The 27,383-nt window shown below is 44.4% G+C and overlaps 1 protein-coding gene across 2 annotated transcripts in view; it reads left to right on the plus strand.

Annotated features, from left to right (window-relative positions):
• Positions 1-27,383, plus strand: part of ASAP1 (ArfGAP with SH3 domain, ankyrin repeat and PH domain 1) — a 335,803-nt gene that overhangs the window by 174,943 nt on the left and 133,477 nt on the right. For both annotated transcript variants that reach the window (XM_052651849.1, XM_052651850.1), the window contains exon 4: positions 21,449-21,521. In XM_052651849.1, the coding sequence (XP_052507809.1) occupies positions 21,449-21,521 (73 nt within the window). The remainder of the gene's footprint in view (positions 1-21,448; positions 21,522-27,383) is intronic.

Raw genomic sequence — 27,383 nt, forward strand, 5'->3', positions numbered from 1 at the left:
CAGAACGAGACGAGGGTGAGGGTGGCTCTGTTACTTGTTATGCCAAGGCAGTGGGTATAAACAGGCATCGTCCTTGGCAAGCCTTCGTAAGGGAGGTGGACTGGCGGGATGGGCAGGTCAGCAGTGACCTTCTCTTCCTGCATCCCAAGCGTGCCCTGATGCCTTCATCATGGAGCCATCGCCCAGAACAGAACAGGGGTCGGATTCATAGGACCCTTTGTGAAACTGGGGCCAGGCCTGCGTGACTGGCACAGACCTGGTGATTCAGTGGCAGCTGGAGACTGTAGACTGGCCCTCTTCCTGATGGGCATTCCTGGGGAAAAGGGCCTTCAGCTCCACCGAGGCATTTTATAGGGAAGGTTGGACTTCTGAATTTTTATCTTAAATCTCCCAGGTTTTAAAACCAATTCTGTGGCATCACTGGCTCGATGGACATGAGTTTGAGTAAGTTCCAGGAGTTGGTGATGAACAGGGAAGCCTGGCGTGCTGCAGTCCATGGGGTCACAGAGTCAGACATGACTGAGCGACTGAACTGAACTTTTAAAAATGTGTGGAAGCTATATTCAGAAGTTTACAAATGATATTTTGCAAGTTGAATTTAGACTCTGAGCTACCTATTTGCTTTCTCTGATATAAATTAGAACAGATTTTTTTTTTCCTTGAAATATTATGGTCCAAGTGTGTGTAGCCCAAAGTGTATCATGTGGAGAGCTAATTCTGAAAGGACAGTGGCAGGAAGTGTGTTTTTGTGAGGTCAGTGAGTTTGGGGAATCCTGTATTAACCAAAGTTAAAGAAACAGGAAGCTCACAAACATATAATAGATCCATGCTCTTTGGATCTTCAAAAGAGGGTATAGTGTGGAGCATTTCCCAGACCTGCTGGCTGTTGTTGTTGTGTCTCAAAGTCATGCCCAACTCTGTGACCCCATGAATACAGCCCATTAGGCTCCCCTGTCCTCCACTATCTCTCGGAGTTTGCTCAAATTCATGTCCATCGCATTGGTGATACTACCTAACCATCTCATCCTCTGCCGCCCCCTTCTCCTTTTGCCTTCAAATTTTCCCCAGCATCAGGGTCTTTTTCCAGTGAGTCGGCTCTTTGCATCAGGTGGCCAAAGTATTGGAGCTTCAGCGTCAGTCCTTCCAATGAATATTAAGAGTGGATTTCCATTAGGATTGATTGGTTTGAGCTCCTTGCAGTCCAGGGGACTCTCAAGAGTCTTCTCCAACACCACAGTTGGAAAGCTTCAATTCTTTGACACTCAGCCATCTTTATGGTCCAGTTCTCACATCTGCACATGACTACTGGAAAAAAACCATAACTTTGACTAGATAGACCTTTTCTCAGCAAAGTGATGTCTCTGCTTTTTAATGTACTGTTTAGGTTTGTCATAGCTGTCTTTCCAAGGAGCAAGTGTCTTTTAATTCCATGGCTGCAGTCACTGTCCACAGTGATTTTGGATCCTAAAAAAATAAAATCTGTCACTGTTTGCATTATTTCCATCTACTTGCTATGAAGTGATGGGACTGGATGCCATGATGTTAGTTTTTTTAATGTTGAGCTTCAAGCCGGCTTTATCACTCTCTTTCACCCTCATCAAGAGGCGCTTTAGTTCCTCTTCACTTTCTGCAGTTAGAGTGGTATCATCTGAGGTTTTTTATATTTCTCCCAGCAGTCTTGATTCCAGCTTATGATTCATCCAGCCCAGCATTTTGCATGATGTACTCTGCATATAAGTTAAATAAGTAGGATGGCGATATATAGCCTTGACATACTCCTTTCCCAGTTTTGAACCAGTCTCCCCCTTTCTCAGAGCATTGGTTGGACTAGTTGGGCATGACTTTTGGGAAATGCTGATCTAAGTGAGTAGTTCTCTGATTTAAGCATATTCTAACTATGTGAAAGCTCTAAAACCATGTGTTTCTCCACACTTCTACCCAGCAAACAAAAGCTCGTGGAATGAAATAAATATTCGTCCTGAAGTACTGTTCCCCCAAAGCTGTTCTGTGTGAGACGCCAGCTGAGCTGTTTGTCAGTGTTGTGGTGTGAGGGGGCCTGGGCTGGACCACTTGTGAGTTGATGGCGCACCTCGTCATTGGATAAGAAGGGCACTGTTTGTTCAGTTTCGAGAAGTGAAGTCATTTGGAGGATCTCTAGAGCACCTAGATGGTAAAACGCCCCTCTGCACTGTACTAAGGGTCACGATCGCAGCCAGAATGTATTTAAAAGGGATTGAGGGGGCCCATTATAGTTACTGCCCTGGGATCACTCAGGCTCCCCAAGAAATGGCCTTTGAACATGTTGCTTTCCCAAACAATCAGCACAGACATTTGGAAAACATCTTCGTTTTTATGAAATTACTGATGATAAGCTGATGCTTTCTTAGAGCCTTAGCACTCCAGTTTCTTGTGTGGTTTTTTTTTTTTTAATGTTGGTATTTGAAATGGAAACCACTTCTTAAACCATTAGTATCCCTCTAAGTTGATTCCCAGCAGCATATTAAAGAATCATTCAAGGGAAGTTGTCCTCTCCTTTTACAAGATAACTCAGTCCGCAAAATGGGATTTAATAAAAGCTTCGATATGTATTTATCAAGGAGAGTGAATTTTTTTTTTTCATTCCTGGCTTCAAGCTATATTTTTTCCTTAAACATTTTCTAAAATTTACTACATACTTCGCTTCTGGGTAAATACATTTTTTTTGCGGTGGCGTACTTATCCCCAAATGTTATATTATAGGGAAGCATTCATGGTTCAAAACATTTTACATCCAGCTACCTAATCAACATGATTGGAGTAATCCTTCACAATCCCTGAGGTCAGGGACCGTCTCTGTATTCCCCGACTCTGGGATTTTGTTCCCACCAGATGTTTGTCAAGCTAACGCATTCGCATTCGTAGCCTGGAGATTGAAGTTGTTTTCCAAATGTTCCAAGATGCTTCTTCATTTCAGATAAGCTGGTTGTGAGTGTGGGAGGGTGTCATTTACATTACAAAAGGACTCTCTGATGAAGGTAACAAGAAGACTGGAGGCCTGTTGAGGAAAGCGTCTCTGAAATGTTAATGTGTACATCTTTGAGGGAGTAAGGTTTAATATCAAAGGTTTGATTTATAGAAAACTTCAACTCCCATAAACAGAAAGATTTACCTTTATGGAAACAGCTGCCAGTGGAGCATAATATTCATTTATAGTTCAGAGCAAATTATGTTACCTCAGCCCTGTTTTCCTCAAAGGGTATTGAATCAGCGGGTCCTGGAATCTGTGCACATTCTCCTTATAATAAGACTTCCATCCGAACTGGCCATTCGGAGGGAGCTTTATTTGAAAGGGTGACTTAAACAGTTACTGGTGGCAGCGTGGGGGGGGGGGGGGGGGGGGCGAGGGTGTTTAGAATGGGGAGCATTCCACATTAGCCACTGCCCCCTTTTAAGAGGCCTGTGCTTTTTGAGTTAACCACTATCCTAAATTGCACTCATTTATAATTTGCAAGAGGATTAGTTAGATCTTTATGACATTTCTGGTATGTGACAGCTTTTTAGAAGTCAGAAACTTAAAGACCTTTTCTGAGTGTTGTGCCTTGGGGGCATGAGAATTACTCAGATACTAAAAGATATCATTAGTGCCTGCTAGTACTTCATGAGCGTGTTTAAAACATACACAACTTAAAATTATCCTTATTAAAAACAACTTAATTATTTGACAGCCATGCTGGAACATTAAGTCTTAAATACCTTTATTTACAAAAAGTGAAAAAGCCAGCCATTAAGTTGGCTTTCAGCAAGAGCAATGCGTAGATGATATGTGATATGTAGATGATATGTGAGAGTGATGGAATGCCGAAGTAGTAATGGCTGTGCTCGTGCAGGAAAAATAAGCAGCAGTATTTGCAGTATAGTATTAAGTGAGAAAAGCAGAATACAGGTTGTATGCAATGTCGATTAGTTACATAGAAATCATAAAACGTGAATAACGATGGCAAGTCAAGAAAACAGAAAATAGTGTTTTAGAGTTGCAGAATTAAAGTTTTGAATTTGTATTTCCAATTTACTCAGTATTACATTAAAAACAAAAGCAGATTTTTCTGATGGTTTGTTATTTTTTTGCCAGTAAACCTTTTTCCTGAGTGCCTTGTGGTAGGAAGCAAAAGACCAAGAAGCAGCATCCACTTTTGAACACTTTTGGCAGTAAATATACAGAACACTTGTGAACAGAATCATTTTTTAACACTGTATTCTGATTTGAGAGACTTGAGTTTTAAGACTCCTTTTATTACCCAGGTGAGTTTAGAAAAATTGCCCTAGTCTATCTAGGCTCTCCCTGAGCCTTCATTCATTCCCTTAGGAGAGACTGTGATAATATTTGGGCAGCTGGAGAAATCAGATGCAAGATAGTAAAAGTGACAAGAAACTAGGTAAAAGGGTATTCTTTTATTTTGAAATCAAACTAGTACCCATTGCTGCCCCTCCGAGTTCTAAGCTAAGTTATTAGATTGATTGACCCTACTTGTGAGAAACCCACCGGCATTTCTGGCAACGTCCTTTTAAGCATTGAACAGCGCTGTCTTCTCTCCGTGTGCAGACAGCAGACAGCCCTGGGCCACACGGTCGTCCTAACTCCTTGTTTCCCCACAGTTCCTACTTAAGAGAAGTAAAATCTTCATGTCCGTTAACAGAGCAGCGTTTTCCAAACTTCTGTGCATCTCATTTGTAAAACGTTTTAATGCGTGCATGCCATATGCATGTATGTATATACATCTGTACATACTCTTTTGTACTAATACTGTATAATTATCTAACATAAAATAGTACAAGAGTTCTGTTTTTCCTCCCATACCAAAGTGAACTCTCCTGTGTGCACTGTAGGGAGGTCACCGATCTAAAGAAATGGCCTGCGTGGAAGGTTTTATATCAGCTTCTCCCTTTTCTTTTCCTCCTTTTTTTAAAAATAAAGTTTATTTTTGGCTGTGCTGGATCTTTGTTGCTGCTTGGGCTCTTCTCAAGTGGCGGCAAGCAGGGGCTCGCTCTAGGTGCAGAACATGGGCTTCTCATTGCGGTGGTTTCTCTCGTTGCGGCTCTAGAGCACAGGCTCAGTAGTGTGGCACACGAGCTTAGTTGCACCTTGGCATGTGGGATCTTCCCGGATCAGGGATTGTAACCGTGTCTCCTGCATTGACAGGAAGATTCTTTACCACTGAACACCAGGGAAGTTTCTATAGTAGCACCACCAGCAGTGTAAAAATTACGCTTGCTAACTACATATCTCTTAGGAACCTTAGAAAAAATAAACCCAAGTATCCACACTTGCAAATTCTAGCTAACATTTGTTGATATTGCTTCTGCTCCAAGCACCATTCTGAACACTTCATCTACATGGTTACTCACTCCTCGTAACTCTGCAAGGTGGATCACCGGTGGAGACACTGAGGCACAGCTGGATTGAGTAACTGGCCCAGATCATATAGTCAGTAAGTACTCAATCCACGTAACTGTGCAAGGTGGATCACCAGTGGGGAAAATGAGGCACACCTGGATTGAGTAACTGGCCCAGATCATAGTCAGTAAGTAGTGGAGCTAGAATTTGACTCCAGGCCGTCTGGCTTGAAATTCTGTCCTCTTAACCACCATGTTTCCAAGCATCTAGTCAGCAGTCTCCACTTTAGATAAAATTATGTAATTAAGCCTAAAAGACCCTGATGCTGGGAAAGATTGAAGGCAGGAGGAGAAGGGGACAACAGAGGCTGAGATGGTTGGATAGCATCACTGACTCAATGGACATGAGTCTGAGCAAGCTCTGGGAGATGGTGAAGGACAGGGAATCCTGGAATGCTGCAGTCCATGGGGTCGCGAAGAGTCGGACACGACTGAGCGACTGAACAACAACAGTCTATATGACTAAATCAGCACCAGCGTATCTTGAATCATTGGGTCAAGACCCAGGCCCATGGTTTAGTAGGTCATTATAGAACCTCAGAACTGGTAGGAATTTTAAAGGCTCAGTAACTCCGTGGTTCTTAATCTGTTCACCAGTGAAAACTCTTGTTCTTTTATGAGGTAGGTTCCTGATAAATTCTCAGGATCCTGAAAAGACATGACTCAGGAAACTCGTTTGCAGTCTAAGTTTTAAGTCTTTTAATGAACTCTCATTATGTTATAACATGGAAAATGGTGTTTTCATGACTCTTTTTTTTTTTTTTTTTTTGGTCTTTAAATACCTTGTTGTACCTATAATTATTATTTTCTTAAGAATGGAGCTGAAATTGCTTCAAGATGAAAGAGCCATGGTGCTTGTGGGTGGGTATGCTCCTCCGAACTTTAGAACTACAACAGAAATTAGAGGTTCACAAGGTAATTGCTATGATTACAGTTTTCTTTTTGGCCCCAGACAGGAGCTCTTGGAACACAATATTCTACTAATTTTTTAAATGTACAGTTTTCAAGGCAACAAGGAAATTACTGAGAGTGTGTACTGTTTCTCCCTCGTTTTCGATGAAAGTTAGCATCTTGCTGGATCTCTTGCAATTGCTGACGGAGAAGCAGACATTGAACGTATTACAAGACTGTTAAAAGGCTTAGAAGAATTTGAAGTACTACATCAGCCTTAAGATATTGCACAACTAAACTTATTTTAAAAGAAAGCTCCTAATCATAGCAGTCCAAGGTAACAACAGCTTTTAAACCTCTCTATGCACCCTTCTAAACTTTATATTTCTAGATAATTCACTTCTTCGTAATATCTGCAATTTTACATTGTAAAATATGGAATTCCTTATTATTTGCACATCTCACACAATAGGCATCAATAAATGGTAGACCTTATCCTTTATTCTTTCTAATTGTTACAGACATACTTTTCAGTGACCATATAAGCCCTTCTCTTTGTTTCATATTTTACTTTGTCATTTCCTTATTGTTAAACTTAGGTTATTTCTAGTTTCTTATACTGTAAAACTTGGTGATGAGTTTTATACTATCTTCTCTTTATTCGTTCTTGAGGGGATGGTGGTCGTTTTGATAGGAATTGTCAGGAATGGAGTTGCTATGTCAAGTGTAAGAGCAGTTTTGTGACTTGGAATAATACACTTTGTCCTGGCTATCAGTTGGGACTGTTTCTCTGAAGCCTGTCCTTTCATTGTTTTTTATTATTGTTTCTTTCTTTTTTTTTTTAACATCTTTATAAGGATAGAAAAACCCTTCACTTTTACTTGGAATTTAAAAGTTATCAGTGTGATTGAAGTCCTTTGCATAGGTTTACTGTTTTCAATTTCTTATGTTAATATCTTTTGTCCTCATTCTTCTGGATCACAATAGCAGCAAAATAAGAATTCCACATAGTAATTATGTCTTACGGATGTCAACGTTTTTTCCTCTTCTTGTTGTTGGGATTATTTTTACTTCTTAGTTCTTTTATCGTGGGTTTTCTGTTTTAGTCTGGTTTTAATCTTTTTTTTTTTTTTTTTCTTGGCTTTTCCCTAATAGCATCTGTCTGTTTTTAGACCTCTTACTTCATATACATAGTGTATTTTTTGAGGCTTAACTTTTGTTAGTTTTTTTTTTTAATATGGAGTTTTCTGTATTGATGTCCCAATAAGTACTCTGTAAGTGTGCACAAAAATTTCTGATTTTAATTATTTAAGTTATTTTAATGGAGAATTGCTGGGTTATAAAGTTAACCATGTTCCTTAAAGTGTCCCAGTCTTCCACTCCAGGGTTGACCTGGCAAGTCCCGAAAGATGTGTCTTTAACTCAGTTTCAGTCCACTGTGGCCATCCGCTACATTTGTGGCGTGTTGGTGAGTAGACTGCTGCATGGTTCAAAGCACTGTGTCGTGTGGTACGTTTCTAATAAGGACAGTGTTCTCCTGTACTTAAGCACTAAAGCTCTACTCTATCCCAAGATGTTTTTCTTCACACAGTTTTGTGTTGTTGTATAACTATCATTGTTAATAATTTCAAATTTTGAAGTGAATTTTTATAATAAAATGGGTTTACTAATAAGACCCACACAAACAAAGTATCCCAGCCTTTGATATTCTTGTGTGCCTTGGGGATCCAAAAGAAAGGTATAGTTAATTAGCACATGGTAATTAGCACATAGTGTTTTCCAAATTTGCAGCCTCTTTTTTCCCCCAGAATACTTTCCAGCATCTCAGGAACAGTTATCTACGGACCTCAGTCTGGGAAATGCCGCTTGAATCCATTTCATAGTTTGTTCGCAAGAAGTGGTCCTTCATTTCCAGTGTCATCTTCACACAGGTGTGGAGTTGGGGTTTCTTGATCTCCACTGTCAAATCAGGCCAGTCTTTCTTTGTAAAAACCATTCCTTAACAATGACCCGATCTACGGTCAGCAGCTCTGAGGTTTCTTTTGGAGAGGACACGAGAGTTCTAAACTCGGCTGAGCTGGGGACATCACCAGTGGCTTAGAGCTTGTCTCCCCTTAGAACTTCTTTTCTCAGAAGCTGGGCCCTTGAGCCACCTATAGAAAGCTTAGTGTGTGAAATAGCTGAGCATAATAAGAAGCAGAATAAAACATGTCTTTTAACTGGAGAGGCAGTCTGATGTGGCAGAAAGAACACAGACATTGAGGGTTAGACTTTCCACGGTGAAAAGCCTGGTTTTGCCATTTCCCAGACTTTTGGCCCTGGACACTTGCTCTGAATCAGTTCCTTCATCTTTAAAAAGTCACAATGAGAGAAGCCACCACAAGGAGAAGCCTGTTCACCGCAACTTGAGAGAAGTCCCCGCAGCAGTGAAGGCCCAGCACAGCCAATAATTAAGTAAATTATTTTTTTAACAGGCACTAAGTATGCTTATTTTATATGATCAATAGAGTCTTTGAACACAGAATTCAGAATGAACTTTTCTAAACATTTCTTGGAGGACAGAGAACACAAAAAAGTGACACAGAAATGACTGGAATTGGAATCTGAGACCAAAGCCACAGTTGAGCTTTTTAATCGCATAAAGGTCTTAAATGTACGGTCCTTCCTAGGGTTACTTCCTTTTTAAAAATTAAGGTGTCAAAAAAAATTAAGGTGTTTTCCCTTTAAAACAAAACCTAATACGCTAAGTGAGTTGAAGCAGTAGGATATGGTCCCTAGGACTTGAAAATGGTTTGTTTTCAGAAAACTAGAGCCAAGAGAAGCTATGTAGTGGCCAGTCTTCCAGGTTTACAGGTCAGGAAGCTGGGAGCCCGAGAGGTCTGAGAGTGGGGTCAGAGTTAGCCTCCAGGTAACCCTTCCTGGATCCTGGGTGGGGTTCCATCTGTGCCCTGTGAACATCTTGGTCTCCAGGTCCCATGCATCCCTAGGGCAGGAAGCTGGCTCTGCAGTGGGGAAAGGCAGTGAGTATGTGTGTAGCATCTTGAAAGATTCATAGCTCCATTTGTTGGAGATGGAAATGTAAGGAAGAAGTCCTTATGATAAGTGCTCTCACAGCACTGCAGAGAGATTCGTTCTCAGCAGGAAGGGGCAGGTTTCAAAGAAGAGATGATAAAACTCAAGCGTAAAGGTTGAGCCTGTGTTTGTAGCATGTTAAGATGGAGAAGAAAAGGCAAAAGTGTTATTGAGGACGAGAGCTGTAGCTAGTGGAGTTGGCATCTCCAGAGTCAAACAGAGGCCAGACAAGTGCTGTGTATGACTGGGCACCATGGACCTGGACTGCCAGGAACATCTGGTGAGAGATTGGAGAGAGCAGGTCATCGTGCTGCAGAAGAGAGCCTGCGGTAGCCCTTGGAGTAAGGCAAAGAGGGTTTTCAAAGTCAATGAAAGAGTCAGCCTGCTCATTATTCTAAGTTTTAAGGCGAGAGAGTGCCATGATCGGATTCATAGTTTAGAAGAACTCCTCCCTCTGCCTGGGACGTGGTGCAGTCCTGAAGTCAGGCTGGCGCCAAGGGGATGGGTTTAAGGACTGCTGCAGAGGTGGGCCTGGCGGGGTGTGGTCTCCTGAGTCCAACTGGGCATCTCAGTGCCCTCCACCAAGGTCGTGAGTGGGTGTGGAGCAGGGAGAAGAAAAAGAGGAAGCCTTAAATACAAGTTCCTGAGTGGGTGTCAACAGGGGAAAGCTACTTCTGGAGGAAGCTTTAAATACGAAGTGTGATCCTAGAGGAGGAAGTAGATCCAGCCACATGAGAAATACTTAGAAGTTCTGTCTGTGTGAGACCCAGCCGACTGGCTCTTTCCTTTCCAATCTTGCTCCTGTCCCTCCCATTCCCAGCACATCAGCCGTAGTCATTTTTCCAAAGTTCAGGAGTAATTGCCACCTTCTTTCTTGTAAAACCCCTGCAGCCCCACTCTTGACTTACCTTTGCCGTGAGAATAAAACCGAACTCTTCCCGCGGCCTCTCCTCCCAGCGTGATCTGGCCCCCGACCATCTCTTTATCCTCCACGTGGTCCAGCCACCTGGCCTCCTTGGTGCTTCTAGACCCCAGCATCTCTCCTCTGAGGAACGTTGGTTTGCACCTTGCTGTTCCCTTTCTCTCCCTCTTTGAAGAAGAGCACTGTCTGGTCTTTGCCTGGTGTTCCCACGTTGAGTGTGGACGTTGGCTGTTGAGAGGGGTAGGTGCTTGTGGATGGATGCGCCCAATCTCTGGATAGTCCTCTCTGTCCCTCTCACACTGCACAGCAGGGACCAAAGCGACCTCTCCGCAGACCAGAGCCGAATTAGAAGTACCAGGTGGAGAAACTGTCCCTCTTCTTAAAATAGGCTCCTGATTCCCTCACTGACCCCAAGGATAAGCGCACCAATTCTTTCCGAGGGTTTTTCTGCCAGTCACTCTTAGGAATGTTGTTCAGCCTCTGATATTTTAAGGTGCACCTGGACGCTTTCACAAGCCTGTGGATTTCCATGTGCTGTTGTGATTAGTTACTGCTCTTTAACCTGTTTTCCTCCTTGGGGGCACACACGTCAGTGATCAGTTTTAGTGCAAGTCATGCCCAGTATCCAGCATGGCTCTCGGTGAAGTCCACGAAGGCTGTACTGCAGTCCTCCGGGTGCCCCTGAAGCCACGTGGAAACCCTCTCTGTGGCTGACTCATCACCACCACACCCAGCACAGTGCTTGGTTAGCAGATGGGCCCACGTGAAGTGGCGGGGGGGGGGGGGTGTGTGGGGACAGCCAGGTGACTCGGCGCCAACGAGCTGCAGGCTGACCTCCTCCCACTTTGCTTTTGTCCCCTCCCCCCTGTAAAGAGCAACTTCAGGTTCTCAAGCTAAGCGTTGGTCTCAATTCCTCTTTGGCTTCTTGCGAGAGTGTCCCTCACATGGAAAGGAGAAGGTTTCAGAAGTTGTTTGTCTCGTGGGCTGCTTACCGAATCCTTGGCTGATCTGGTCTTTTAAAGTTTCCTTTGGACCCAGTTTGTCAGGCTGGCAGCTTGGAGAACACAGAGCTTACTAATATGGGCTCGCAGGTCAGGAAGACCCGGGCTCGAACCTTGACTGCGTCTCTGACTTAATGCAGGATCTCAGGCCATCCTGCGCTTTAGTCTCCTTGGTAAAATATGGGTGACAGAGACGTCCTGATCGGTTACTGTGAGGGTTAAATCAGAACACGTTCCAGTTGTTTTTATCACCCTCATCATCAGTGTTGGGAGAAGGAAGGTGAGACTGGGCCGATGTAAGCCTCTAAGGAAGACTTCCCTCATGACTCAGTGGTTAAGAATCCAGCTGCCCACGCAGGGGACACAGGTTTGATCCTTAGTCCAGGAAGATCCCACACACGGAGCGGCAACTAAGCCCATGTGCCACAACTACTGAGCATGTGCTCTGGAGCCTCCTTGCCACAGCTACTGAAGCCCGAGCACCCTGGAGCCCCTGCTCCCCAGCAAGAGACGCCACCGCAGGGAGAAGCCCATTCACCGCAGCTGGAGAATGGCCTCCACGCACTACAACTAGAGAAAGCCCACGTGCAGCAGCAAAGACGCAGCACAGCCAGAAATAAATAAATAATTTTGTAAAAAAAAAAAAAAATCTCTTTAAAAGAAAAACGTCTCTAAGGACAGTTAGAGGCCGAGGAGGCGAGAAGGAAACACTCCCTGTGGTGGCGGCGTGGGAGGAGGGCAGGGGCACTTCAGGACAACTTGCTTGAGCAGGTCCCAACGGAGCCAGCAGAAGTCGTCAAGGGCTGGGCCCTCCGAGCTCTCCACCGCAGCATCCGTTTCTTGATGGCACCGCAGCCAGGCCCTGCTTCTTTCAGGGCCCAGATACGCACCAGAGGCAAAGGCTGCACTCACCAACGAGGGCTTGAATGCTGGAATATCAGTGACCCCATGGAACTGGGGGGCCCCCATGGTAACAGTGCCACATGGTTGCAGACCAGCGGGAGTTGAACCATTAGGTATAGAGACCCAGCCTCACGGGGCAAAGCAAGACTCGGCTTAGCGCTTTGAGTCCAGCGGGTCTTATTATATGGCTTTAAGGGTCTTAAAGGGGCCGTTCACTCCGCTGGTCCCCACAGCAGTGCAAGAGTCGGTTTAGTGGTTCAGCGAAGGGAGTCTTGACTATGACAGTACGAGGTTGTATGAAACACTTAGCTTTTTAAAATAAATAGCGCTTGAGAAATAAATAGCATTCTGTGAGTCCCAGTGCTGTTCTGTATACCTTTACTTTCAGATGCTCTTAGTACAGAGGCAGATTCAGCTGACTCACGTTTATTGAGCCCTCGCTCTGGGCCTTGCGTAGTCCCCTTCCTCGAGATGTGTACACAGGAAAGAGGACTTTGGTGAGCCGCAGTTTTATGCAGTGTCTTTTCTTCGACCTGGAAAGTTGATAGGTTGGTGCTGTTTTCCTGCATGGCATAGATCCTTAGAATCAATCAGGAGGTATTGCTGAAGGTATATGGCATCACCAACTCAACAGACATGAGTTTCAGCAAACTCCAGGAGATAGAGGAGGTCAGAGGAGCCTGGCAGGCTGCAGTCCATGGGGTCGCAAAGAGTCGGACACGACTTAGTGACTGAACAACAGCATTGCTTAGGGTGATACATTGATCTTTGCTGCATATCTGAGCTGTGAAGTCTGAAGCTTCCGTGTGAAGTGGGGTCCAAACCCTTAGTCCTCAGCACCCGCAACTCTCTGCTGCCTGTGAGTCTGATTCCCTTTGGTTCAGCCGTTCAGCTATAGGTAGAGTAGAGGACAGAAGTTTTTGATTGAAATCTGTATAAACAAAGGAGAATCTGAATCTTAAGGACACTTTTATAGTCTAAAATAGCACAAAGAGCTTAAAACCTATGTGGATGACCTGTCAACTTTCCCTTTTTGAGATGCATTATGCAAATCACGTTTTATTTTAGGTTGATCATTTCCCCTTGTGTAGCAGCCTCATTCAACTCGTGTTAATCTTGAAACTAAGAAATGATAACATCTCTCCCTCTTCCTTTCATGTGAGCTGCTCTTGGCCTCCTGTGCTGATGTGTAGCTGAACCACAGGGTGCCTCTCAGCGCCCCCATAACTTCCAATCCTCAGGTTAATAGGGGCTGTGCTTCCAGCATTTGAGGTGAATGCATAAGAAAAAAGGAGAGAGCGAGCAGGCCACGCCCCTTTACATCTGGGGAAGAGTTTGGAGAAAAGGATTTCAGCAGAGATGCTAGCAGTTGCAGAAGCTCTTGGGTGGATTCAAGCTTATGGGTTCCGAAAGACTGCGGATGTGGCTTACACATGAGTGGAGAGTGTGGGAACAGAGTCAGAGGCCACCAGCCCTGGACCTCACAGGGCCTGACTGGCAGTGATGAACATAGGTTTTACTCTTGGTTCAGTTCAGTTCAGTCACTCGGTCGTGTCTGACTCCTTGCGACCCCGTGGACTGCAGTGCACCAGGCTTCCGTGTCCATCGCCAACTCCTGGAGCTTGCTCAAGCGTGTGTCCTTCGAGTCAGTGATGCCATCCAGCCATCTCATCCTCTGTCGTCCCCTTCTCCTCCTGCCATCAATCTTGCCCTGCATCAGGGTCATTTCCAATGAGTCAGTTCTTTTCATCAGGTGGCCATAGTATTGGACCAGTGGGTTCATCCTTTCTTCCTTCCGTGTGTATTTTCCTTTCATTCAGCTGAGCAAGTTCTTACTCAGCGTCTTCTGTGCAAAGAAAGAAACAAATACAAGTATTATTATTGGAGTGCTTTCAGTTGACAAGTAGAGGAAGAAACAGAGGTACTAAACCCCTAAAATTCAAGGTGAAGTATAGTACAGTTTGGGAAGTGCGGCCAAAATCCCAGGGTAGGGAGGATTCCTACTTTATGAATAACTTCCTTTATGTCTTATCTAACGCAGTCCCAAGCATCCCACCTGGCCTAGTGAAGGGTTTTGTTGTTCTTATGCAGCAGGTAGAGGTGGGGGACATGCAGCTGGGGAAGCAGAGGCAGAGGCAGTGCCTGGCCCAGAGGAGGGACCACTCTGAGCCAGCCACAGCTAATGGATGAACAAGTGAGCCAGTGCCATAAAAACCCAGGATTGATCAGAACAGAGACTCAGCCTCATTAACCTGAGACTGTCCACCAGAGGCCTGGGTGAACCCTCGCCTGAAGAGCTTTGGGAGGAGAGTTCCAGGCAGACAGATCAGCTGGTGCAAATGCCCTGAGTGGGGCAAACGGGCGTGGCTAGACTCCTGTGCATCTCTGAGAGCACCTGTTGGCACTCCGCTGTGACCCAGGAGTGCCCCTTGGCCCAGAGGGGTACAAAAGGTTCCGTGTCCTACTCCGAGTGGCCTCTTCATTCTTAACGAATTTTTTTCTTTTCGTTCTCATGTGCAGTTTGAATAATCTTTCCGAACCCTCGGGTTCCCGGCTTCTGTCGGTGCGGTCTCTCCAGCAGGCAGTCTCTCACTTGCCACAGCCTGTGCCTTCTCTGTGTGTTCAGATGCCCCAGCCCTTTCATGAGGAAATGGCATGGTCACTCTCCCTTCATCCCACTGGCTCGCTTTCTGGGCCCACGCCTGGTCCACGCTACAGTTACACACATGCATGCTAGGGTGTGGGGTCTTGTGACAGATAATGAATGTATTGACTTGGCTAGGAGGCTGCACGCGAGCCTCCATCACTGTTTCATTCTCAGAGAGTTTATGAGAATTAATTAGGCATCTCCCTCCTCCCAGAAAGGCAGTGGGGTTGCTCAGCAAGGTGAAGGATGAAGCATCTGGGCTTTGAACCAAAATCGGGCCAGCATCGTCTCCCTTTGATTTCCCTATTAAGCCAGTTGCACAGAAGAAGAGCTCTTACCTTGCGGTGATTATGGGACAAATGCATCTATTGAAATGCATTTCTGAAATTACCTCCCTGAATAGGACTATTAAAATAATAAAACAGAAGCGCTCCTTTTTTCCCCCAACTGAGTAAAAATTCTTTTCATTGAAGAAACCACTTTGCTAGTGGGAGTGCTTGTTTCAGAGACGCTGTGCTGTCACTGCTCCAGGTGTTTCAGAAACTCGTCTCTTGGAAGCACCTCCAGAGGTGAGCGTAATGATGCTAGCAATTTTTGAGCACCTGCTCCATGCAAGGCTTTGTGCCAGCCACATCCAGGTACTTTAATCTATTTAATGTTCAGCATCCCTAGAGGGTGGGAGGTGTGATTGATGTCTTCCCAGGCATGTCTGTAAGAAATCTGTGCGATTATTTGTTATCCACTGTTTGCTTTCTCTGTAAGTATACGCATAAGACTTAGCACCAAAGACTTGTGCTTTGTTTTCAAAAATCACATCTACCTAAAATAAGACACATTTTTTCCCACTTGGAGTATATTGAAAAGAAGGTGCCCTGGACTTAGAAAGTAATTCTGAAAGAGAAAATCTTAATGAGTATTAGCAGTCATATTGGCATTGCTCATTTAACGTAGGTGTACTGTATTCCAATAAAATGTTTTTAACAGTTGCCAGAATAACCATCTTGAGACACAAAACTAACTGAAAATGTGTAAGCTCTGTCTGTCGTTTTAAACCGTTACTCGAGGTACTGAGTGGTCATATTCTTTATACATATATGTGTGACATACACGAATCTCCACACACAAACACACATACACACACGCATTTAACACATACATACTTTTAGACCTCAGCTGTTCAAAACCATCAGGGGAAGAATTGCAGAGGGCCATGTTTTCTCAATTCAAAATTCTGTTTGGCCATTTTCAAGGCAAGCTTTGCATTGCGTAGGTTGCTATTTGGGGAGCTGAGAATAATGAGGGGTTCGTTGATTCATTATTTGTAACTTTGTTTCATAAGCATTTTTGAGCTTCCGCTCAGCTGGACGCCAGAACTGGGAAGTCGGCCATGAAGAGGTTCCACAGGGCCCACATCCATAGTGCTTTCCTTCTCCCGGTGAAGGGAGAGAAATTCCTTACAGGTCACGACCAGGACCATTTCAGGGATGTGTAGCGCTGTTGAGTATCCAGTGTGAAGTGTATGAGAGAGTGAATGGTGGGGGAGAGCGGATAAGCTGCTTTAGGTGATCATAGAAGGTCTCCTGGAGGAAGGAGCTTTTTTTTCTTTTTTTTTAATTTGGCTGTGCCAGGTCTTAGTTGCGGCATGTGACATCTAGTTCCCTGACCAGGGATGGAACCCAGTCCCCTACATAGGGAGCATGCAGTCTTAGCCACTGGACCACTAGGGAGGTCACAGGAGGGGCTGATAACCTGAGGCCTGGGTAAACAAGAACCCTCACCTGAAGAGCTCAGGGAGGAGAGTTCCAGACAGACAGATCAGCCAGTACAAATGCCCTAAATGGAGGGGAACAGGCATGGCTGGATTCCTGTGCATCTTCAAGAGCATCTGTTGTGACCCAGGGATGTGGCTTGGCCCAGAGGGCTATGAAAGGCTCCATGTCCTACCCCAAATAACCCCTTGATTCTTACAGAATTCTTTTTCATTCTCATATCCAGTTTGTAGACTCCTTCTGAGCCCTCAGGTTGCCAGCTTCTGTGGTATGGTTTCTCCAGCAGCCTCTCGCTTGTTTGCACAGCCTGTGCCTTGTCTGTGTGTTCAGATGCCCACACTTGTTAGGACTGTACATGAAATAAGATGTCTCCATATAAAGATGAGAGTACTTTCTGAGGTTAATGCCCCTGCTCTTCGGTAATGCAGAGAAGGCGAAGTTGCTGTCTTGCAGAATTCTTAGATGGGGAAGGTGTTATTGCATCATTAGAGATCAGCCTGTTCTCCTGGATTCCTGCCTTGGCTCATTCATCCTTCTCCCCTCTCCCTCTCTCCTTCTCTCACAAACACATAGGCCTTTTCTAGTGATTCACCTTCAGATGCATACTTGGAACACAGGCACGAATTTTAACATACTTTTAATGGGTTGAGAGAGAGGACAGTTGTGAAGCCCATTCATCTGCCACCTTTCTCTCCACTTTATTTAGTTTTACACACAGGACATTTTAAAAGATGTCACTGCCGAGTGTTGCTTGTCTGGCGGTCGAGGGGATGGCACTCTCTAGCACATTCAGACGTGTTATTTCTGGAGGGAGCCTTGTTTGATTGAAGGACAGCGTTCCCTAGCTCTCTTCAACACGGAGCTCTTAAAAGTGCATTTTACTTGGCTGCCTTTTGCCAGTGGCCAAATAGGAGAGTGTAAAAAGAGAAGTGTCACCTAGATGTAATGGTGGCTGTGGATGTCATTAATAACCTTTAAAAGTAAGTATGTAAACTTTACATCCTATTAGTTTATAGACAGGTTGGTAAGAATCCAACATAAATTTCTGAGACTCCCTCCTGCAGAAAGGAAGCAGATAACTGGCCTCATAAAATGTTACGGCTGAAATCTTCCCCAGCCCTTTGCTTATTGGGAGTCATTAACTCTGTGCGTGGACATTAAAGTCCACTCATTAATTTCTCTATGAGTAGAATCATTCTTCAGTGGTTATCACTCCCCAAAGCTAAGCCAATAGTCTGTTTTCTTCCAGAAGAAGATCTTTTGTTCTTTCTCTAAAGTTATTAAAAAATCAGGAGAAATACGAGCATGCCATCTACAGTGGGTTTTTAGGTGGCTTGTTTGAAAAAGCATCAGCTGCTTTTTCTTTTACCTGGTATGTGACACCTGCCAAGCCGTTTGACTTCTCCAAAATAAAGCAGCAGTTTTCATCAGGAAAAAAAGATGGCAGTAATAATGGATATAAAGGCTTCCCTGGAGCCACAGGAGACTTGGGTTCTATCCTTGGGTCAGGAAGATCCCCTGGAGGACAGCTTGGCATCCACTCCAGCATTCTTGCCTGCAAAATCCCATGGTTGGAGGGGCCTGGTGGGCTACAGTCCTGAGGGTTGCAAAGAGTCAGACACGAGTGAAGCAGCCTAGCAGGCATGCTCAATATGTATGTAAAAAAATAAATGGTAGCTGTTATTAGAATTATTTTTTAAAATATCCTCACCACAAAAGCAGTTCATCAAATGATAAACCCTTTGGATCCCATCTCTTAAAATGAGTGCTTATTTGCACTTATTTTCACTAATGTCTTCCCTTCCCACTCTTACCAGTAACCTAACTATCTTAACTCAGATTTGCCTCTGCAAACTGGTGGACATTCCCCACTCAAGATGAGATTGCTTTCAGTTTCAGTTCCTCAGGGATCTCATTGGAATACAGTACTGGTAGTGATTAGGGGGTGGCGTTTTACTGTGAAGACCTGGATTCAAATCCCTACTCTGCCACCTGGGCAAGTTCCACTTTCTAAGCCTCTGTTGACTCATCTATAAAATGAGTCCAGTACTAACACTTACCTCAGAGGGTTTTTGTAAGAATTCAGTGGAATAATCTGTGTAAACCTCAGCTCCCTGTGTGACTAAACATTTATTAAAATGTTAGTTATTTTCCCTTTTTAAAGTACAAACCTCAGATCTTTGAAATAACTCAAGCTTTGTCTCTTCTCTGCAACTATGTCGTGAAACATGGTTTCTTAAGTGTGATGTGCGGTGTCCCTGGTGTTAGATGAGATGGTTCGAGGTAGTAAGGTGAGCATTTTGTGTAGTTAGAGGTACTACGTCATTTTTAGGGTATCTTCTGTTAATGATGAATGATCCAGCTCTTTACAATGTCCATTTATTTTTTTGAAAAGAAGATGTGAATGGGGAAAAAAGGCGGGGAATGGACCTGAAGAAAAACATTGATTTAAAAAGAATACAAAAAAAGGAGTACAGGTGGGATGTGGTTGTGACAAAGTTATGGAGGTGGGAAGTAAATGATGGGTGTGGCAGAAATAGCCTTTGACCTGCAGTCTTATTTTTATCCCAGTATCCCGTTAGATTTGGGATTCAAGAGCCATTTGTGTGAAATGTGACCTTTAGCACTTTCTGACTCTATGACTTCGAGCAAGTTAATATTTTCCTCCCTTCTTAAAAATATTTAGTGATGGCCTATCACATTTCCTTATCTGAAAAATACAGATACTGCTTTCTTTTTTGTTGAAGATGCAACTCAGAGAGTCTTATCTGCTGGGTGTGTCTTCTCCACCAAGCTTACATCTGGGTAGTAAGTCCTCGGTCTAGTCAAGACTATGGTTTTTCCAGTGGTCATGTAAGGATGTGAGAGTTGGACTGTGAAGAAGGCTGAGTGCCGAAGAAATGATGCTTTTGAACTGTGGTGTTGGAGAAGACTCTTGAGAGTCCCTTGGACTGCAAGGAGATCCAACCAGTCCATTCTGAAGGAGATCAACCCTGGGATTTCTTTGGAAGGAATGATGCCAACGCTGAAACTCCAGTACTTTGGCCACCTCATGCGAAGAGTTGATTCATTGGAGAAGACTTTGATGCTGGGAGGGGTTGGGGGCAAGAGGAGAAGGGGACGACAGAGGATGAGATGGCTGGATGGCATCACTGACTAGATGGACATGAATCTGAGTGAACTCCGGGAGCTGGTGATGGACAGGGAGGCCTGGCGTGCTGTGATTCATGGGGTTGCAAAGAGTCGGACACGACTGAGCGACTGAACTGAACTGAAACTTCAGTTCTTGTGTTACTTAGGACTCGTGGTTGCAAGTGACAGTCTCAGGTTCAGCTGGCTGAGGACTGAAGGGAGTCCTCAGTCTGCAGGAAGGCTAGTGGTGACACAGCCTTGAGGACAGCTGGACGCAAGGACTGCCTCCTCCGCCTCTTGTTTCTGGTGCTTGTCTCTGTTAGCATCATCCTGTCTGGCCAGATTCTTCCACCACAAAAGCCGCGGCAGCCCCCAGGTGTGCATCATCAGAAAGGGGCTGAATGTTAGAATCTCTGTTCCCAAGTCCAGAAATCCTAGGCAGGACTGAGGCTAGCATTCACCATGTTCACCCAGAGAGCAGGAGCCAGAGGAAGGCAGCAGGGCCCCTTGAACCCCACGTTCAGAGCAGCAGGAAAACCCATCTTGCAGAAGGGGAATAGTAGGTGCCTGCTGCCGTCACCGGGCGCCTTCCTGCAGTGAGGAAGGTCCTGTCCTCTGTGGGCTTCCATTCACTCCTCTGGTGTCTTGAGGTTTAGCCGACGTAATAGGCGTGAGTGCACATTTAATGTTCCTAAACTATACAAATGAGTTTATGACGATGGCTGCTGTTGGTCCTGCCCTCCACATGTTCACATAACCATCCAGGGGTTCCCAGCCTGTGAATGGATCCTAGACCCTTGGGAGAGCAGAGAGGGGCTTGAAGTTGTTCTAAGAATTTTAAGTCAGCATGCATAAGAGTGTTATCTTATACTGACTTGCTTTTGAAGTGTAATGCGCACGTAGAAAAGAGTGCACACCCTACGTGCACGGTGTGATGAATTTTCAAATGAAACACAACTGTGTATCCAGCACTTGGGTTAAGAATCAGGAGTGACAGTCCCCCAGTATACCCCACCCCCACCCCCCTCCGTAATATAGGCAGATGGCTGGAGATGTGTTCATTCATCACCTAAGAAATCATGTGTAAGCATTACCAGCATCATGGTAGCATTTTCCATGTTGTGATTTTTAATAAGTGGAATATTTGAAATATCAGCCTTATGTCATCAAAAAAATTTTTAACACTGAAAATAATCTTCAAGTTAAAAGTTTGAGAAGCACTTCGGGGCCACTCTTATTTATTACACCCCCTTAAATGTTTTCTTTCTGGCTGAAGTTACCATTTGATGATGTGCTTTATCCTCTGGGAACATGTCACATGTTTGCCTTTTTCCTTTCCCAAGTTATAAGCTTTCCAAGTGAAGGAATCAAATCTTAAGATTTATTAGGTGTTCTCTATTTTCTTTCCTGTGCATAACTTAGCACAGTTACCAACTGACTACCACGTTATCCACTTCACCCAATGTTGAGCCTTATAGAATAACTGCATTTATCTCAAAACTACTCAAATCCTGGGCAAATCATGTCTCTGAAATGGTTCGCCATTAGATAAATGTGCCAGTTTGCTGTTGCTGCAGTGCTTAGCACAACAAATGCGATTATGAATGAGTTTTTCTTTTTCTTTTCTTTTTTAAACTTACCAAGTTTTCCAACACTTTCTCTCCCCGTTTTTCTCTTTTAGGCTCTAGACCAAGATAGAACAGCCTTACAGAAAGTTAAGAAGTCTGTAAAAGCAATATATAATTCCGGTCAAGGTAAGTACTTACCAACACGGACGGCACCAATCATATATATTTATAGATATAGTCTTGGACTTCCCTGATGGCCCAGATGGTCAAGGATCCACTTGCAATGCAGGAGACCCAAGGTTTTCTGTTATTTGTCAGGTGCTAAGTTTATGAAAGACTTTCTACAAATGGAAAACCAAGTAAGTCAAAGAAATTTAGTTCTTCTGTCAGTCCAAGCCTGTTACTGGTTCCCAAGAAAAAAGAAGAAAAAACATTAATTGCAGTGGTAAGTTGCTTCAGTCATGTCCAACTCTTTTCGACCCTATGCACTGTAGTCCACCAGGCTCCTCTGTCCAGGGGATTCTCCAGGCAAGGATATTGCAGTGGGGTGCCATGCCCTCCTCTGGGGATCCTCCTGACCCAGGAATAGAACCCATGTCTCTTACGTTTCCTGCATTGGAGGCGGGTTCTTTACCACTAGCGCCACCTGGGAAGCCCATTAATTGCAGTAGGTTTTATTATACATTGAAAAACTTAGTAACGTTATAGGTAATTTTGCCACAAGTGACATGTAAAATCTCTTTGTGTGGTTGGTCAGGCTGTAATTCACTTAAACGAGGATCTTTTCCATCTGAAGCGTACTTGTACACATTTGAAAATTAATATTGGTGACAGGCTTCCCAGGTGGCTCAGTGGTAAAGAATCCATCTGCAATGCAGGAGATTCGGGCTCAACCCCTGGGTTGGGAAGATCCCCTGGAAAAGGAAATGGCAGCCCCCTCCAGTATTCTTGCTTGGGAAATCCCATGGGCAGAGGAGCCTGGTGGGCTACACAATCCATGGGGTCACAAAAGAGTCAGACACGAGTTAGTGACTGAACGCCACCACCACCACCACCAATTGCTGACAGACGTGGGGTGAAAGTTAGAGGGGATGTGGGGTACAAGGCTAAGTGGACACCTGGACACAGCCTGCCACAACCTGCTTTGCTTGTGGCTCAGGGCAGGCCAGGTAACCTGTGTCAGCAAATGGGCTTCCCTTGTGGCTCAGCTGGTAAAGAATCCACCTGCAATGCGGGAGAGCTGGGTTCAATCCCTGGGTTGGGAAGAGTCCCTGGAGAAAGGAAAGGCTACCCACTCTAGTATCCTTGCTTGTAGAATCTCATGGACGGGGGAGCCCAGTGGGCTGCAGTCCATGGGGTCGCAAAGAATTGTTGTCAGTGGATAAGAAGAAACAAACCGAATGAAGATAAACAGTAGGTGTCCACTTGAAACAGTAGGTTCTGGCGCCCCCCCGGGGAGAGAGCCTTGGAAACATGAAAGGAGTTTCCAGGTCTGTGACTCACATCTTTTGTTATTGTTACTGCAGTCATCAGCTGACTTTCCCAGAGGTCATGTCTCTAAGAAGTCAGTTGTCTGTTACAGAAGAGAACACCTGGGAGGGGAAGACAGCAGGGTGTTTGGACAGAGCAGGGCTCCGAGGTCCGGTGGGGGTGGGTTTGCATCCTTGCTATAACCCTGACGGGCCTCGTGACCTCCAGGTGCTCCACTTTTTGAACTTCCGTCATCTTCTCTGTAAAGTGGGGATGGTGCTATTACAGGACTATTGAAGGGATTTAAGTAGTTCACATCTGTAAAAGGTCTGCCACTTCCTGGGAGTTAAGTATGATACATTCATATTTTATTCATTTTATGTTTTATTTAAGTTTATGCTCCCTATTTTGGTAAAATCATGGAACTGAAAGGAACGTGGAACCAGGCAGAGCTCAGCCCTCAGATACTTCCTGGTCCTCCTCACCTTATCAGAGCTGAGAATCAGTCACTTGTCACCCTTAAAGCCCCAAGCCTAGGGCACTCTATAATCCTAATTAATAGATTTTGTACCGTGGTTCTTTGAGACCCGTCTCTAATTTCTTTATGTCCAATAAAACACTAACTTCTAATTAAAGTAGATAAATGGTATTTGTCCAGTTATCTAGTGACCAAGTGGTACTTTAAGTCTTGGGCTAGATTATACACATAATTTGTAACTTCTCTCTTAGCTTGCATCTGATGAACTCCCATGAGGTGGTAGGCCGTTTACAGATATTAGCTCTTTTGTGGAGGATGGGATAAATTACTAGCAGGTTGCCCAAGGGGCTTCTGAGGTGCTGGCATTCCCCTGTTTCTTGATTTGGAGTGTATTATTGGGTTGGCCAATAAGGTCATTTGGGTTTTTCTGTAAGAAACTATGGATTGGTCGATCAAATCCATAGTTAAGTCTACTTTTTGATAATTCATGAAATGCTCACGTAGGATATATGTACTTTTCTACATGTATGTGTGTGTGTTATGCTTTATATATAAGTAGGTTCATTGAAGCATTGACTATGATTTGATAAAATAGAAAATAAATGGAGGTTTGTTGGACAGTATCATATCTATTGAATATATAGTAGAATATGAGACAAACTTTATAAAAAAACAATCTTAGGTGTAATGTAGATCTAAGTTTGAATTATAGCTTTATTCCTGTTTGTCAAAGTCAAGTAAATTATTTAACTTCTGTGAGTTTTAAATTACCTCACCATAACATGAGAAAATAATGTCTAATTTACAGAGTCTAATACGGACAAAATGAGGGAATATTTAAGGTCCCTAACATACTGCCTGCCATGTAGTGCCTGGCTAACATACAATAGGTGAGGGAAAATGACAGGTAGGTCAATAGCGTGGATGCCTTCTCTGTATTAATTCAGCCTTTCTACCAGTAATGTGGAAGCAGTCTGATTTTATAACGAATGTAATGAGCCATTGTCTGCCTCAGGAATGCATGTCAGTTCTCCGTAATGTTAATGGCTTACGCTGTGACTCATAAAGGAAAACTTCTGATTTACATATCTGAGATGTGCCATGTCAGTTCTTTGCTGGGGGCTCCTTGCCAGTCTTTCCTTTCCAAGAGTCCTTACTCAAGACACATCGCCTCGTTTTGAACAGTGACCACACCATTCAGCAGCTCACACAGCGGCTCTTGTGCTTGGTCCCAGCCGTCCTGGGCATGGCAGTGGGAGAGATTGTCCTGCGTGTGCGGAAGGTGTGGGGTTGCGGGGTGAGTGCAGAGTCTGGCCTGGTCTCCGCTGCCCAGTGATGCTCTCCTGTGGGTGAGACCACAGCCCACGGAGCTTTGAGTCCTGTCACCTGGATTCCGGGCTCTCATATGTCTTCTGCCCTGGCTAATAAAAGAGCTCCTGGTCACACATAACTTTTTCAGTTTAAATTAAAATTCAGTTCAGGCCCTCAATGTCAGTAGCCACACTGAGTCCGCAGTAGTCACGTGTGACAAGCAGCTACAATATGTGCAGAGACAAGACGCCTCCATCATCCCCGGAAGAACATAGCTCACACGGTAGGGTAACTGTCGCTCAGTCTTTCAAGCATTAGACCAGTGAGTGTCAATCCTGTCTTTTCATTAAAATCATCTGAAGAAGGGTTTCCCCCTAGTGGCTCAGTGGTAAAGACTCCACCTGCCAATACAGGAGACCCGGGTTCCATCCCTGGTCTGGGAAGATCCCACATGCCGCAGGGCAGCTAAGCCCGTGCGCCACAACTCCTGAGCCCACGTGCTGTGACTTATTTCCTAGAAGCCATGCTCTGCAACAAGAGAAGCCGCCTCAATGGGAAGCTGGCACATTGCAACCGGGGAGTAGCCCACGCTTGCCAAGACTGGAAAAGCCCTGTGCAGCATCACAGACCCAGCGCAGCCAAAAATAAATAATTTTTTAAAAGATCACCTGAACAACTCTTTTAAAACACAACAGCAGAGATTCCCATAGGTCCAACCTCCAAGAGTTGTTCCACAGTAGGGGCCAAGTATTGGGCTTACAGCAGTATTACTCCCCAGATGACTAAATACAACTGGAATTGAGAACGGCATCGGTGGCCTGGGAACTCCTTGTTAGCGGGCCGGTATTGTGTCTTTCATGTTTGTATTTTGTGAATTTGCCAGCATAGTTTATTAGCTTATCAAATATTTATTGGGCCCCTATTATATGCTACTGTTTGGGATGTTGGGTATATTAGATAAATCAGACAGAATCTCTGCCTTGATGATAATTTGACAGTCCGGTGGGAGAGAGAGAGATGTTAATATCAGATCCTCAAGCTGGAAAGTACTTAGAAACTGGCAAGTACTAAAGGAAAGCTTGCAGGATACAAAAAGGAAACCTGATGTCATTCGAAGAGGGTGGGTGGGGAATACCTCTGGAGCATGCACTGGGTGCTCACGCCATACTAAGTGAAGCCCACCAAGCCTTTGCGGTAGGTCTGCTATTATCTCCTCCTTATAGATGATGGAGCTGAATTGTGAAGGGGCACACCGTCTTGTCCAGGAGGCCACAACTGGCAAGGACTGGGAGGGGAGCCTGGCTGACTCCAGCTTGGCTGTTTGTAGCTACTGTATGCATGTCGTCGACCTGACACTTGGCAGGAGCTCAACAAGCACGGGATGAATTGCTGCTTATCAGCCGGATGGGTCCCCAGGAAATGCTCTGTCAGTGGCCATTAAATATTCACTGGTCGTGAATATTCATGAATGAATCCATCAAATGTTACCTCACAGCAGTGTAACCCATGGGGTGACTTTGGTGTCTCTCAGATAGGGGCCACAATAGCAGTTATCATCATCCCTGTGGCCTAGAAATGTGGGGATAAACTCAGATCTTACCCACTGCAGGGGCCTGATAGGGTTTCTGCAGTCACCAATGATTACAGCGTATTTAGGGGTTTTTTTTTTATCAGTTTATGTGGGCAGCCCTGTGACATTTAATTCTTAAAAAACAACGAGATGAGTAAAACAGTGATGTTGCACATCTTCCCATGAGCTATACTCAGTGGAATCCAGGCCGTTCCTGTCCAAGGGCTTCTGGTCTCTTCCAGAGAAGCCACAAGAGGCTGAGCCCTGATGTCTGTTTCCCAGTGTGTTTTCATAGTTTTCTTGGTTTCTCACAGTGCTTAAGTGACACAAAGCCCATCTGATGTTCTTTGGAACTTTAAGAAGCATTTCTGTATTTCTGGTTTGAGAGTACTCAACCACCCACCTCCCCAAAACGATTTGAAAGATGGTTGAGAATGGTGGAAAGACTTGCTCTATGAGGGTATCTATTATTTTTTGCATGTAAGCTTTATCAGTATTAATTATAAATTAATAAGAGATCTTTCACTGGAAAAACAAATCATCTCCCTTTAAGCAGTTTAGTTTGAAATGGCTTTAGGAATTTGTCTCTCTCTCTCTTACTTGTCCCTGCTGTATATGAGGAGATTTTGAAAAACAAAAAACTGAATTCTGCAAACTACTTGGATCAAGGGGAAAATTTCCAAGCCGTTCAATTCTTCTATATTGGTTCTAAGTTTTGAAGTCTTAACAGTGTTGAACTGTGAAATACATTGTCATTAAGAAAGTTTTACCTGGTGAGTGTGTTCTTTCCCTCTCTCTCCCACTAGTAAATGTTTAAAATAGCTGATATTTTCTTGAACATTGTAGAGGTTTTGAAGGATGTTGCAGTTCTTTGGGGTTTTTTTTCTTTCAAAAGATAGAGTCCGATTCTCTTTGCTTTGAACATATGCCAGACTTAGAAGTGATACCATGTGATTTCCAAGGCCAGTTCATATAAGAGACAGCTTCCACCTAGGTCCCCCACCTTTTCTTTTGTTTGGAGGAAACCAGCTGCCATGCTGTGAGGACACTCAAGCAGCCCTGAGGCCTTTTTTCCCCACCAAAAAGTGCCACTGAAGCACATTGGCTAGCCCCAAACCTTCAGGTGACCGCAGCTCTGACCGACATCCTGCTCTTGGTCTTTGAGTGCGACCTGAGGTCAGAAGAGTTGCAGTGGGGCTGACAGTCACAGGATTTCTGC

The sequence above is a fragment of the Budorcas taxicolor genome, chromosome 14 (assembly GCF_023091745.1).
Source record: "Budorcas taxicolor isolate Tak-1 chromosome 14, Takin1.1, whole genome shotgun sequence".
Lineage (NCBI taxonomy): Eukaryota > Metazoa > Chordata > Mammalia > Artiodactyla > Bovidae > Budorcas > Budorcas taxicolor.